The 12,576-nt window shown below is 41.6% G+C and overlaps 1 protein-coding gene across 2 annotated transcripts in view; it reads left to right on the top strand.

The window, feature by feature from the left end:
• The window catches only part of REPS2 (RALBP1 associated Eps domain containing 2), a 214,810-nt gene that overhangs the window by 109,270 nt on the left and 92,964 nt on the right, over positions 1-12,576 (top strand). For both annotated transcript variants that reach the window (XM_021681025.1, XM_021681017.1), the window contains exons 8-9: positions 2,417-2,559; positions 7,645-7,739. In XM_021681025.1, the coding sequence (XP_021536700.1) occupies positions 2,417-2,559; positions 7,645-7,739 (238 nt within the window). The remainder of the gene's footprint in view (positions 1-2,416; positions 2,560-7,644; positions 7,740-12,576) is intronic.

The raw sequence follows: 12,576 nt of genomic DNA, 5'->3' as shown, positions 1-12,576 counted from the left end.
TTTGGAATTAAGTCAAATTTGACTATTCTAGCTGCCTCTGAGTTTCATCAGTTTGGCTGGTGTTTATCAGCTGGGCCCTAGTTCAGACTTGCAGCTGTGGTGCGCACTGCATCTTGCTGCTGCGCCGGCTGCAGCCCATGCTCCCGAAGGGCTGTACCAGGACAGTCCAGATGGCTGATTTGCGTTTATGAGAACGCTCGGTGCCTCTGTAAACTCCCGGCTGTGTGTGGGCTCTTCTTCCTCAAGCCTAGGGGGGGAGACCACGCTGCTATAAATATATAATTAAAACATTGGAATATTTATATGAGACTTTTTTCACGAGGATTTACAAAAATTGTGGCAGGATTTAAAATTGCTTGTCATGTTTTGTGCATTTTATTGGAAAACTATTCCAGTAACACTTGTGCGTGCCAGTGTATCTGGGATTCTGAGCTGGATTTAGGTTCTTTAGCAATATATTCTGGCATAATTTTTTTTTTTTTTTTTTTACAACAAGCCTTATATTAGATTTTAAAGCTAGGGGGAAAAAAGGAATTATCATTTTGAAAAGAAGACACTCTGTTTTGGCAGAATTCCCAGTCTTAACATTATTGGCATGAGGCTTCCTATCTTTTTGTTGAGACATACCCATGAAAGCTGAATGGTATTCTCTCCACCCAGCGTTTGAAACAGTTCCCTGACTTCTCACCCTGGGGAGCTGCTTTCAGGGCTGGTGTATTCTAAATATTGGAGGGGAGGAGAATGTGATTGGTCCAGAGGAAAGTTAGGGAGCTTACCTTCTATATTTCTTCTTTGAAATAGTGGTAGCTTTCCAGCACAGTTTTATATCCTATCTCTTTACTTGTCCCAGCACAAGTATATAGTCTCTATACACCTAAGAGACTGGTTGATCTTAGTTACTTTGGCAAATAGGTTTCTTTTGTGCTGAGTAAATAGGTCTGTGCCTTTTAGTGGGAGACACTGACTGAAGCAAAGATAAGCCTTTTCAAGACTTTCTTCCTTTCTGTCTTATCTGGTTCCAGCCTTCCCAAGTTGCTGGTTTTATCTGAAAACATAATTCAACCAGTATTTATTATTACTAATATTATTTTTTTTAAAGATTTTATTTATTTGGCAGAGAGCGAGAGAGGGAACACAAGCAGGGGGGAGTGGGAGAGGGAGAAGCAGACTCTCCGTGGAGCAGGGAGCCCGATGCGGGGCTCCATCCCAAGACCCTGGGGTCATGACCTGAGCGGAAGGCAGCTGCTTAACGACTGAGCCACCCAGGCGCCCTATCAAGCAAATTTTTGATACAACATTTATGTGACTTGAAAAGTTCAGGGTTCTTCCTTAAAGCTGAAAAATAAAGTGCTCATTTCTGAGCTCGGGTAACTGTATAGTGGCTGGGACAACTGTAAAATGTTGAGGCCCGCCCTTACTCTGACTGTTGTGAGCGCCAGGTCTGGAGCTCTTTTTTTTTTTTAAGATTTTATTTATTTATTTATTCATGAGAGACAGAGAGAGAGAGAGAGGCAGAGGGAGAAGCAGGCTCCCAAGGAGCAGGGAGCCCGATGCGGGACTCGATTCCAGGTCTCTGGGATCATGACCTGAGCCGAAGGCAGACGCCTAACCATCTGAGCCACCCAGGCGCCCTGGAGCTCTTCACACCACCCATTTACTGAATGACTGTCGACTAATGAATCCTGAGCCTTATTTTCCTTTTTGTGCTATAGTTTCTTTTTTTTAAAAGATTTTATTTATTTATTCATAAGAGACAGAGAGAGAGACAGAGACAGAGGGAGAGGGAGAAGCAGGCTCCCCGCGGAGCAGGGAGCCCGATGCGGGACTCGATCCCAGGACCCTGGGATCATGACCTGAGGCTTGATCGCTTGAACGCTTAACCGACTGAGCCACCCAGGCGTCCCTGTGCTATAGTTTCTTTTCTTGTGTACTCAGTGCTGTAAAACAGACCTGCCAGAGAACCTGAAGAGTGTAAAGTTTTGTTTATGAAGTGGTGCTGGTACCAGCGCTGTTGATCAGCCGTCGTCCTCCAAGTGCTCCCTGAGATTTCATAGGAGTTTGGAGACTTTGCAGGGCCACCACCAGAGAGCCTGGGAGTTGTGTTTGCATATTTTTTAAAAAAGATTTATTTATTTATTTAATTTGAGGTGGGTGGGGAAGGGGCAGAGACGCAGGTGGGGTGGGGAAGGGGCAGGGGCAAAGGGAGAGGGAGAGAGAGTCTTAAGCAATCTCCGCGCTGAGCACAGAGCCCGACATGGGTCTCTATCTTAGGACCCTGAGATCATGACCTGAGCTGAAACCAAGAGTCGGATGCTTAATGGACTGCGCCACCCAGGTGCCTCATGTTTGCATATTTGAGGCTGAGTATCTTTTCCTCTAAGCCCCATGTTAGGTGCTTGTGACATGTTATATTTAGGGAACTTAGTGATGCTGACTGCGATGGAGCCCTGACCCTGCCTGAGTTCTGTGCTGCATTTCATCTCATTGTGGCTCGGAAAAACGGTTACCCACTACCCGAGGGCCTGCCTCCGACTCTGCAGCCAGAGTACCTGCAAGCAGGTAAGGCCTCATCAAAGTCCTAAACCTTTGACATTTTCCATCCAGGCCTTATTATAAGCACTTTTTGTGCCTTCAGGTGGTATCCAGGCACTTTGCGGAGTCTTTTGTGTCTAAAGTCCTTTAACCGATATTAGACTCTCATATCTTATGATATAAGTAATAGGGATGATGTGGGTAAGTGTGAGTCATCTGTTATTCCCATTCTATTGTTCTCTGGATGGATTTGAACCAGTCACTTACCCTTTCATGAAAATTGTGGAGTAGGCAAGTACTGAACCTCCTAGCTGATAGAAAATGAAGAGAAAGATCTTCCTGTAGAGCCAAGTGCTGACTTGGCATCTTTAGGTACATCCTAGTGTCCCCAAGTGGCCTGGGGCAATGGAATGGAATGGAACTCTTATACCTGATGAAGTTAAAAAATTACATGCCAGGAAATGTACAAAGCGCTGTGATCTTAATGTTCCCTTGAAAAATTTTTACATCTGTATACATCTATGTAACTGCAGTCAGATAGAGATACAGAACATTTGGCACACCACAAGGTTGGACTACAACTCTTTGTCTTTCTCCTTAATAAAGCTATTACCCCCATACCCTTTCAATAAGAAAGAGTCATGGTGAGTCTAACATTTGTATCAATTCTTTTGGAAGATTAAGTGTCTCTTGCCCTTTTCAAAGGCAGTGGGCACTGATAACGATTTCTGTTACTCAGAGAAGTATAGCTTCCATTGAAAGGGTCCAGAAACAGTTGGTGCTGTCAATAAGCTTTCTCAGTTTTTAGGGAAGGCCTCTTAAAAACATGAGAACTCTAGTTATGGATGATTGTTGGCAAGAAGGAGCAATGTCTAAAGAAACTGAATAGTCTTTAACAGAGTACACATTTCGTGTTTAGATTTGAAAAAGGTCCTAGTTTCTCATGTCTTGTCCCCTCATAACAACACTAGATTTAAAGTGGCCTGTGAATTATCTAAGTCAGTCTTGGGGTCTCTGACTCTTAAATAAAAAGTCTGTCATTTTCTGTATTTGGTAGTGAGTGGGCCAAAGCTCAACCAAAGGGAAGAGACCAAGTGTGTGGCCACTGCCAGTGGCAGGTAAACATGTTGGGGGAAGAGTGACCCATTCTGGGATCTTCCCTAAATGCCTCCATAAAATGTATGAAGGGGAGAGTTCAGGCAGTAGACGCTACTACTAATTTCAGAGCTTAGACTTTGCAAATAGCAGCTGCTTTCTGACTGCAGCAGGATGTAACTCCAGCCTGCTACCCTTCCTTCTAGGCTGGGGGCGACCCTCATGGGTCCCCAGGAACCAGTTTGCAATTGGGCAGCATGGCATACAGCTCTGTTTCTACTTTGGTGTCTATCTCACCATCTTTTTCTCTCTGTTCCTCCTGGATTGAGGCAAAGAAGAGCTAACATCCTTGGGGCTATCTTGGCAAGGGTGTAGCTTTCATAACCAAGTCAGTATCAGGTCATCCAGGAGCCCCTTCTCCTGGGAGCAGGGCCACATGGAGCTTTGTCTCTTTCATGGGGATGAACAGCTGACCAGAGGGCAAAGGTCTGCTCCAGGACTATTTAGTTATATTTAATACTGTCACTGTTTCCTATTGCGAGGCCTGGGCAGAGTCTTGGGTAACCTTATTTCCCCAACCCACACTTAGCTTTCTGTCTTTGGGTTTTGATGAATGCTGTTGTACTGTTCTGATGTCCTGTGGCCATGGAACCTCTGCCAGGTGTCATGACTCCTTGTTTGAGGGGTCACTTTGTAGGTGTCCAAGTATTTCATGGATTGTTTCAAAAGCTACTGATAAAATTTAAAAAAAATCTGAAAGCCCTGTGCAAAAAGTGTGTTAACAGAAGACAAGTAGCCTCCTTTGATTCCTTCACTGCTGCAAGTGGCTGCTTCTGCCTTGCTTATGCAGTAGCGGGGAGTCTGTAAAACAGAGTGCCAGTCAAGAGGCATCTTCCTTTCATTTGGAATGAAGCCCCTTGTTTGTTCCTGATCTTTTGTGGAGGCTGTCAGCATGCATTTAGACAGAAACAACTGAAGAATTCATCACATACCCTTCAATTAAACAAAACTGCACATCGTTTCCAGAGCTTATGGGATTCATCTTAAATAATAATTACACAGTTCTAACAAAAACCATGAGAGACCTCATAAAACTCCATCAAACTCAGTGATGGTATATTTTAGGCAAACCCTGAGGGTTTAACAGTTAACTTTTTAATGTTTATCACTCATGTTTATTTTTGTATATAGCTCAAGAAAATGGCCAGAACTGTCTAGGTTTTCTCTGTACTTTTAGACTGCATATATGAGTGATTCTGTTCATTTTGGGGGTTCATTTTTATGGTATCCCACTTGGCTTTTTTAAAAGCTTACCTTTTGTTGCATTTTTTTTTCTGATCTACATTCAGTCTTAAAAAAAATCTAATCCAGTTTTCAATAAGATTGGTGAAGAGTATAAATTTGGTTGATACCATCTTGCATTTACAATTATACAAGCTTGTTTTCAATAAAATAATGAAACAAATTGTTGTATCTGATTTTTTCCCTAATAGTGGAAATTAAAGGACACAGTTGGAAGGAAAAGTTGGATTACTTGGTAGCTTACCCATGGGCCTTTGATATTTTCCTCTCTAGGTGACTGGGTGGATTGTGGTATAGATTTTTACTATAGAGTTTGTTAAAAATAATTGTGTGAGCACTGTGTTACTCTCACTGGTCAGAATGCTGTATAGAACAGCATTTTTACCGTCATGGAACTTGCTGGCAGTTAGAGGATCGATGTTCAATAAACTCGTGTACTTGTAATTAGAGGCAGTGATAGGTGCTGTGGAGAAGCACAGCTGCAGCAAGAGGGTGTATGACCTTGGGGAAGACTTCCTTAAATATTTGAGCTAAGATGTGAAGGATGAGCTAAGGGCTGTGTAGGTGAAGAAGGGGGCAAGAGTAGGCTCTGGGCAGAGGGGGCAGCGGGTATGCTGCAGAGGCCCTCAGAGGGGACTTGGAGCACGGGAAGCATGGAAAGTTCAGGCCACAGCATCTGGAGTGCTAGGAGCTAGAGCTGGAAGGGCTGGGGATGAGGCTGAAGAGGAAGGTACGGAACAAACCATGGGCAATGACGTTGATGGGTTTTAAGCAGGGAAGTGCCACAGAGTTGCTGTCGGAGAGGATTGTGCTGGTTGCTGATTGGAGAGCAGGTTTTGAGGAGCAAGGGCGCAAACTCAAAGACCAGGTTATGGCAGCAGTCCAGTTAGATCCACAGGGGGCTGGCACTAGGGAGGTAACAGTGGAGTTGGAGATGGGGACAGGCTAGAGAGAAATTTAGCAGTTAACAATGGCATTTGTAGGTTTGGAAAGTGTTAGGTTTCTCTGTAGCAAGACCCTCTCATGATAAAGCTTAAGTCATGTAATAATTCTAGTCAAATCACTGATTGGTAAACTAGAAGCAGAAATCTTAAACCTGCTTGTGTGGCCGGATTGTGGAATGGTACTTGGAAAGGTGTTTTGCTGAGTTTTTACCAAGGAAATGAGACTACGTGGTATAGTCAGAAAAATTGCCAGGGCCCGAGATTTGCCCTACTTGATATTGTTGCAGGATCGCAGGGTTCTTGTCTCATAGAGTCGAAGAATGACCTCTCAGACACAAAGGGGTGAAGTGAAAGTTTATTAAGTAAGGTGAGAGCAGAAAGGAAATAAAAAGCTCTCAGAATGAGAGGGGTCCTGAATGGGTTGCCACTGAGGGGTTTTAGGCTGCTCTTTTATTGAAAACTTGACCTAGGGAACTTGTGGCCTTGAGTTTCTTGGGCCATCTTGGTCTGAGCAGGGACTATTGGTAACACCCTTAAGGACTGACTTCTTTGAGGTTTGGTCAATTTCTGTGATTACACTGTAGCCGCCAAAGAAAAATATTCCCTCACATCAGGGGCCAGATGGTCTGGTCTACTCCCTTAGCTCTTGTTCACTCTTTCAGAGCCTAGTCAAGGGCCCCCTATCTCTCCCTGCCTATACCTTAACCCTATCCTTACTCAATATCAGTGAAATTCAGACCAAAGTAAGCAAACGAACAATTTAAGGTGTTTATACTGAACTGCATGTGGTAGCTGTTAGTGGCCAGTACTTTACTGCAGAGGGAAGGTGGCATTTCAAACTCTGGTGGGGGTGGGAGGGTGAGAAAGGATTAAAAATAATGCCAATCCATTTTTAACATTTGATTCAAAAAATTGTTTAAACGTGGCATTAAAATTTTGATTTCTTAATATCTGGTCTTGACAAATTTTAGCTTCTGGTTATTGTCTACCATGATCTGCTTTTTCCTCCTTGAGATATTGACCAGTTTCCTGGTTGTTGAGACATTTCTTTCTTAATTACTTTGAGACAAAGTGGTGAAACAGAATCTGCTTCTCAGAAATGGTGTGTTGAGTATTAGTTTACCAAGTAGCATAATCCACTCGGCTACCCTGCTAACATAGCAGCTTCTGTCACTGTTCTGTTAGAAGAAACCCAAAATGTGATTCTCCTTTCCTTCTTGTAAATCAGCAAGAACTTGTGCTTATTTTTGTTGTTTCTGCTAACCAAAAGAAAAGAGTATTTTATAAAGTTTTCTTGGTCCCCTATCATTAAAAGATCATGTCTATTTCAAACAATAATAGCTAAAATGAAGTATTTCCTTACTTAATGTTTATAGCATTAAAACTATCACCAATTACTGCCATTTAGAAATTAATGCTAGTAGCATAGTTAAAATGTAAAGTATTGTGATAGTGAAGGTTACTACTATGTTACAACGTAAATGCTGACAGTTCAAGTCCCTGGTCTTGCATTTACCAGCTATATGACCTTGAGTAAGTTGCTTAACTTCCCTGCTCCTTAGTTTCATCACATGTAAAATGGGGATGATAGAAATAGTAGGTTGTGTATGTGAAGAACTTAAAATAATACCTCGGCGTGATTACTGCCATAAGTAGTGTATTGGTGCTAGCAGATTTTGTTGTTATATTTCCTAAGCACAGAAGAGCTGATAGGAAACAATGCCTGCTGTGAATATAGTATATATTCTTATGTATTTTTGTTTCTTCTTAGCCTTTCCTAAGCCCAAGCGGGAGTGCACACTATTTGATTCTTATTCTGAGTCAATGCCTGCGAACCAACAACCCCGTGACTTGAATCGGATGGAGGTAAAAGATCTTCATATGTTAATAAATAAGGATGTGTGTGGAATTAAAATCCATTAGCCTGTGTTCTTCACAAACTCTAGAAAATCCACTTTCGTAACATTTTCTCTTCATGCCGAGTCCTTATGTTGGGGCTCAGCCTTTCAAATCTAGACACCAGATATATCTATAATTACTTTTTTTCTTTTCTTCCTAGAACTAGATTTAGTGAAATAAGCAAAGTAGTCTCTTGACCTTCTAGGGGTGAAATGTAGGTGTAGACAAAGTAAGCCAGAAAAATGCTAGGCAAGTTGTTTATTTTAACCAAGCTTTAATTTTGAAGTAAATGTAGGAAAGTATTTTTAGTAGCTGAGTATGAACAAGGTCTAATGGACCCAGAATAGTTGTAAGAGGAAGTTTGAGAACTGTGTAAGAGGATCTCAAAATACAATCAAAGCTGCCTTCTCCCTCAGGGTTTTTTAGTGTTGGGACCAAATGAAGACTGATTTGGATTATCCCCAAGAGATATCTGTAGAATTCCTACAGTGTTGGGCTACTGATGTAAGGTCCTAGCCACATGCTTAGTGGTCCTTAGGTATGCATCAATAAATAGGAGTCATTATGGTTATTGTTAAGGTCAGCACACTCTTCATCATCATTATCACTGTTATGATTGCTGTGATGACACCTTATGATATCTGCTGTTCCCATCCTAAAAAAAAGTCTGGAAATGTGTAATAAATGGCGTTTTATTCATAGGCTGCTATTATAGTCCCCTGACCCTGGTTAAAATTGTTGCAAGATGATGGAAGTCAGACGCAGGATACAGGGCCATTTCTTTCATTTCTTGCCACTGTGTGTGATTATTTATTTTTTTCCACGGGGCTCTCATGCATATAGTCTGTGTTGCAATGACGTCCTCTGTTCCTCTCTGATGGAATCAGCCTGATTCTGCAGTGTTCCCTCTGATAACACCTCTCTTGGCCTCTCTCCTACTCTTTCTTTGAGTCAGAGCCTCTGTTAACTTTCCTTAACAGATTTCTACTCATGGGAAATAGGTATAAAGTGACATCAGGAAGAGTGATAGATGTGCATTTGAAGAGCTTTAGGTTTTTAAATTTCTTTTTTTTAAGAATGTGTACGACTGAGAAACAGATAACAGTAATTAGCCACTTTTCCCGACCCTCTGTATACTCTGGGGCTGCTGGCAATGTCTGGAGACTTATGCAGTCGCCCTGTTTTTGTTTGTTTGTTTGCTGTGGGTCCCCTTGCTTGTGTAAAACTATGAGGTTGATTTATTGAAAAATGTCATAAATTCTTACTCTTTCTCGATAAATGTTATGTTTCAACTTGCCACGGTATCAGGTGGCCTTTGCCCTTCCAACAGAAACAAATAATGCTGTGTTTTAGAGAAATTAATTACTGGCTTGTGTTGCTTTCTCCCATGTAGTCATTTATCATCTGTCTAAAAGGAAAGGAGCCAATATACAGTTGGCTGTGAAGTCTGTAAATGGAGATACTTTTAAACACACGCACACTTTGATGTCCTTGATGACATTATGGATATTCACCTTTATGGATGTGATGTGCAGCTAGTTTTATGTTAGATACTTCTGTATACTTTAAACTGGCTGTTTTGATGGAGGTTGGTGGTAGTTAAAAGTCTTTGCTTTGCCCTGTCCAAACAAGAAAGCAAAACAACAACAACAACAACCACAACAACTCTTTCTGCACAAAATTGTTATATTCTAGGGTGGGGTGCTTTTACATAATCATGTAATAATATACAGAATTCAAGGACTAAGTAATGAGGTTAATTGAGGCTTTGGCCATTCAAGAAGTGTAGGTCAAATTTTAGTAGCTAATGATTAAATATTTCATTTTCTTCTATTTTATTCATTGTTCTTTCTACCAATCTTTTAATCTCTCATGAATGCATACATGGGATTTAAATAGATCTTGGTACTAGTCCTGTGAGGGATGACTCCATATAGGTGTTTGTGTTGTGAATGAAGCTGTAGCTGATTCAGGTCATGAGAACTTTGCTCAGCAGTACAGATCAGATCTCTAGACAGCAAAGCTGTAACCATGTACTTGTTTCCTTCAAGAATTAAAGATTATAATTTCAGGTAAAGTCCTCTTTAGCAGTGCTTCTTAGATTACTAGATTTCTTTCTTTTGTAAACAGCTTTACTAAAATATAATTCACATACTATACTCAACTGAAGTATACAATCCAATGGTTTTTAGTGTATTAACAGAGTTGTGCAACCATCAGTATAGTCTTATTTTAGAACATTTTTCATCACTCCAGAAAAGAAAGCCTGTACTCATTAGCACTCATTGACTGTCCTCCCTTACCCCCAGCCTCTGGTGATCAGTAATCTATTTTCTGTCTCCGAATTTGCCTATTGTGGATATTTCGTATAGAATCATAGAATATTATGGGGGTTTTTTTGGTGACGCTTTCTTTCGTTTAATATAATGTTTCATTTTTTAAAAAATTTATTTGAGAGAGAGCGTGAGTGAGCACAAGCAGGGTAAAGGGCAGAGGGAGAAGCAGACTCCTTGCTGAACAGGGAGCCTGATGTGGGCCTCGATCCTGGAACTCTAGGATCATGACCTGAGCTGAAGGCAGATGCTTAATGGACTGAGCCAGCCGGGTGCCCCTAGTATAATGTTTCAAAGTTCATTCATGTTCTAGCATGTATCAGTGCTCATTCCTTTTTATTGCTGAGTAGTATTCCATTGTGTGGATCTGCCACATTTTGTTTGTCTGTTCTTCAGTTGATGGACATTTGGCTTGTTCCCACTTTGGAGTTGTGAGAGAAAAAATGCTGTTGTGAACATTCATGTAGCAATTTTTTTGTGAGCACAATGTTTTCAATTCTCTTGGGTGTTTACCTGGAGTGGAGCTGTGTGTCATATTGTAACTTGTGCTTAACTTTTTGAGGTACTACCAAACTGCTTTCCTAAGCACCTGCAGCATTTTACATTCCTCTACCAGTAATGTATGAGGGGTCCAATTGTTCCATATCCTTGTTAACACTTGTTTTTGGGGAGCCCAGGTGGCTCAGTCAGTTAAGCAGCCGACTCCTGGTTTTGGCTCAGGTCATGATCTCAGGGTCCTGGGATTGAGCCCCGCGTGGGGCTCCATGCTTAGCGCAAGTCTGCTTGTCTCTCTCCCCTCTCTCTCTTTCTCTCTAAAATAAATAAATAAAATCCTTTAAAAAATACTTGTTACTGTTTGTGGTTTTTATTTTAGCCATTCTAGTGGGAGTGAAGTGGTTGGTATCCCATTGTGGTTTTGATTTAAGTTTCCTAATGACTGCTGATGTTGAGCATCTTTTCTTGTGCTTATTTGCTATTTGTATATCTTCTTTGGTGAGATGTCTATTCAAATCTTTTGTCATTTTATAAATTGGGTTATTATTGAGTTGTAAATATTCTTTATATATTCTGAATATAAGTCCCTTATTCAATATATAATTTGCAAGTATTTTCTTTCTTTGGTTTTTCTTTTTCCTTTCTTTTTTTTTTTTTTAAAGATTTTGTTTATTTATTTGACACAGAGAGAGAGAGAGAGAGAGAGAGCACGAGCAGGGGAGCAGCAGAGGGAGAGGGAGAAGCAGACTCCCTGCTGAGCAGGGAGCCCGATATGGGGCTCGATCCCAGGACCCCGGGATCATGACCCAAGCCGAAGGCAGGTGCCCAACCAACTGAGCCACTCAGGCACCCCTCTTTTTCCTTTCTTCTTTTTTTTAATTCAATGCTTTATTTTTTTAAAGATTTTATTTATTTATCAGAGAGAGAGAGCACAAGCAGGGGGAATGGCAGGCAGAGGGAGAAGTAGGCTCCCCGCTGAGCAAGGAGCCCGATGTGGGACTTGATCCCAGGACCCTGGGACCATGACCGAGCTGAAGGCAGACACCCAACTGACTGAGCCACCCAGGCGTCCCCTCTTTTTCCTTTCTTGATAGTGACCTCTGTAACACAAATGTCTTTTATTTTAACAAGGTCCAGTTTGTCTCTTTTCTTCTTTTGTTGCTTGTGCTTTTGGTGTCATATCTAAGAAACCATTGCCTAACAGAAGATCATGAATATTTACTCCTCTGTGGTCTTCTAAGAGTTGTATAGTTTTAGATCTTATATTTAGGTCTGTGATCTAGTTTGAGTAAATTATTGTGTATGCCACGAGGAAGAGGTCCACCTTCATCCTTTTTTTTTTTTTTTTTTAATTTTTTGACAGAGGGAGAGACAGAGAGGGAACACAAGCAGGGGGAGTGGGAGAGGGAGAAGCAGGCTTCCCACGGAGCAGGGAGCCCAATGCGGGGATCGATCCCAGGACCCTGGGATCATGACCTGAGCTGAAGGCAGACGCTTAACGACTGAGCCACCCAGGCGCCCCCATCCTTTTTTTTTTTATGTCAAAGATATATTTATTTATTTTAGAGAGAGAGAAAGAGAGCGGGGGGGGAGGGGCAGGGAGGAAGAGGGAGAGAGAGTGTCTTAAGCAGACTCTGTGCTGAGTGTGGAGCCTGATGGAGGGCTTGATCTCATGACCCTGAGATCATGATATGAACCAAAGCCAAGAGTTGGATGCTTAACAGATTGTGCCACCCAGGCGCCCCCACCTTCATTCCTCTGTGTATGGATATCCAGTTATTTCAGAATCATTTATTAAAAGACAATTTTCCCCCATTGAATTGTCTTGCACCTTTGTTGAAAATCAGTTGACTGTAAATGTAAGGGCTTATTTATGGATTCTCAGTTCTATTCCATTGATCTGGATGTCTCTCATAATGCTAGTACCACCCTTTCTTGATGACTATAACTTTGTGGTGAGGTTTGAAATTGGAAAG

This window comes from Neomonachus schauinslandi, chromosome X (assembly GCF_002201575.2).
Source record: "Neomonachus schauinslandi chromosome X, ASM220157v2, whole genome shotgun sequence".
In the NCBI taxonomy this organism is placed as follows: Eukaryota; Metazoa; Chordata; class Mammalia; order Carnivora; family Phocidae; genus Neomonachus; species Neomonachus schauinslandi.
The sequence above is the reverse complement of the archived record's forward strand: the minus strand, read 5'-3'. Positions and strand labels throughout refer to the sequence as shown.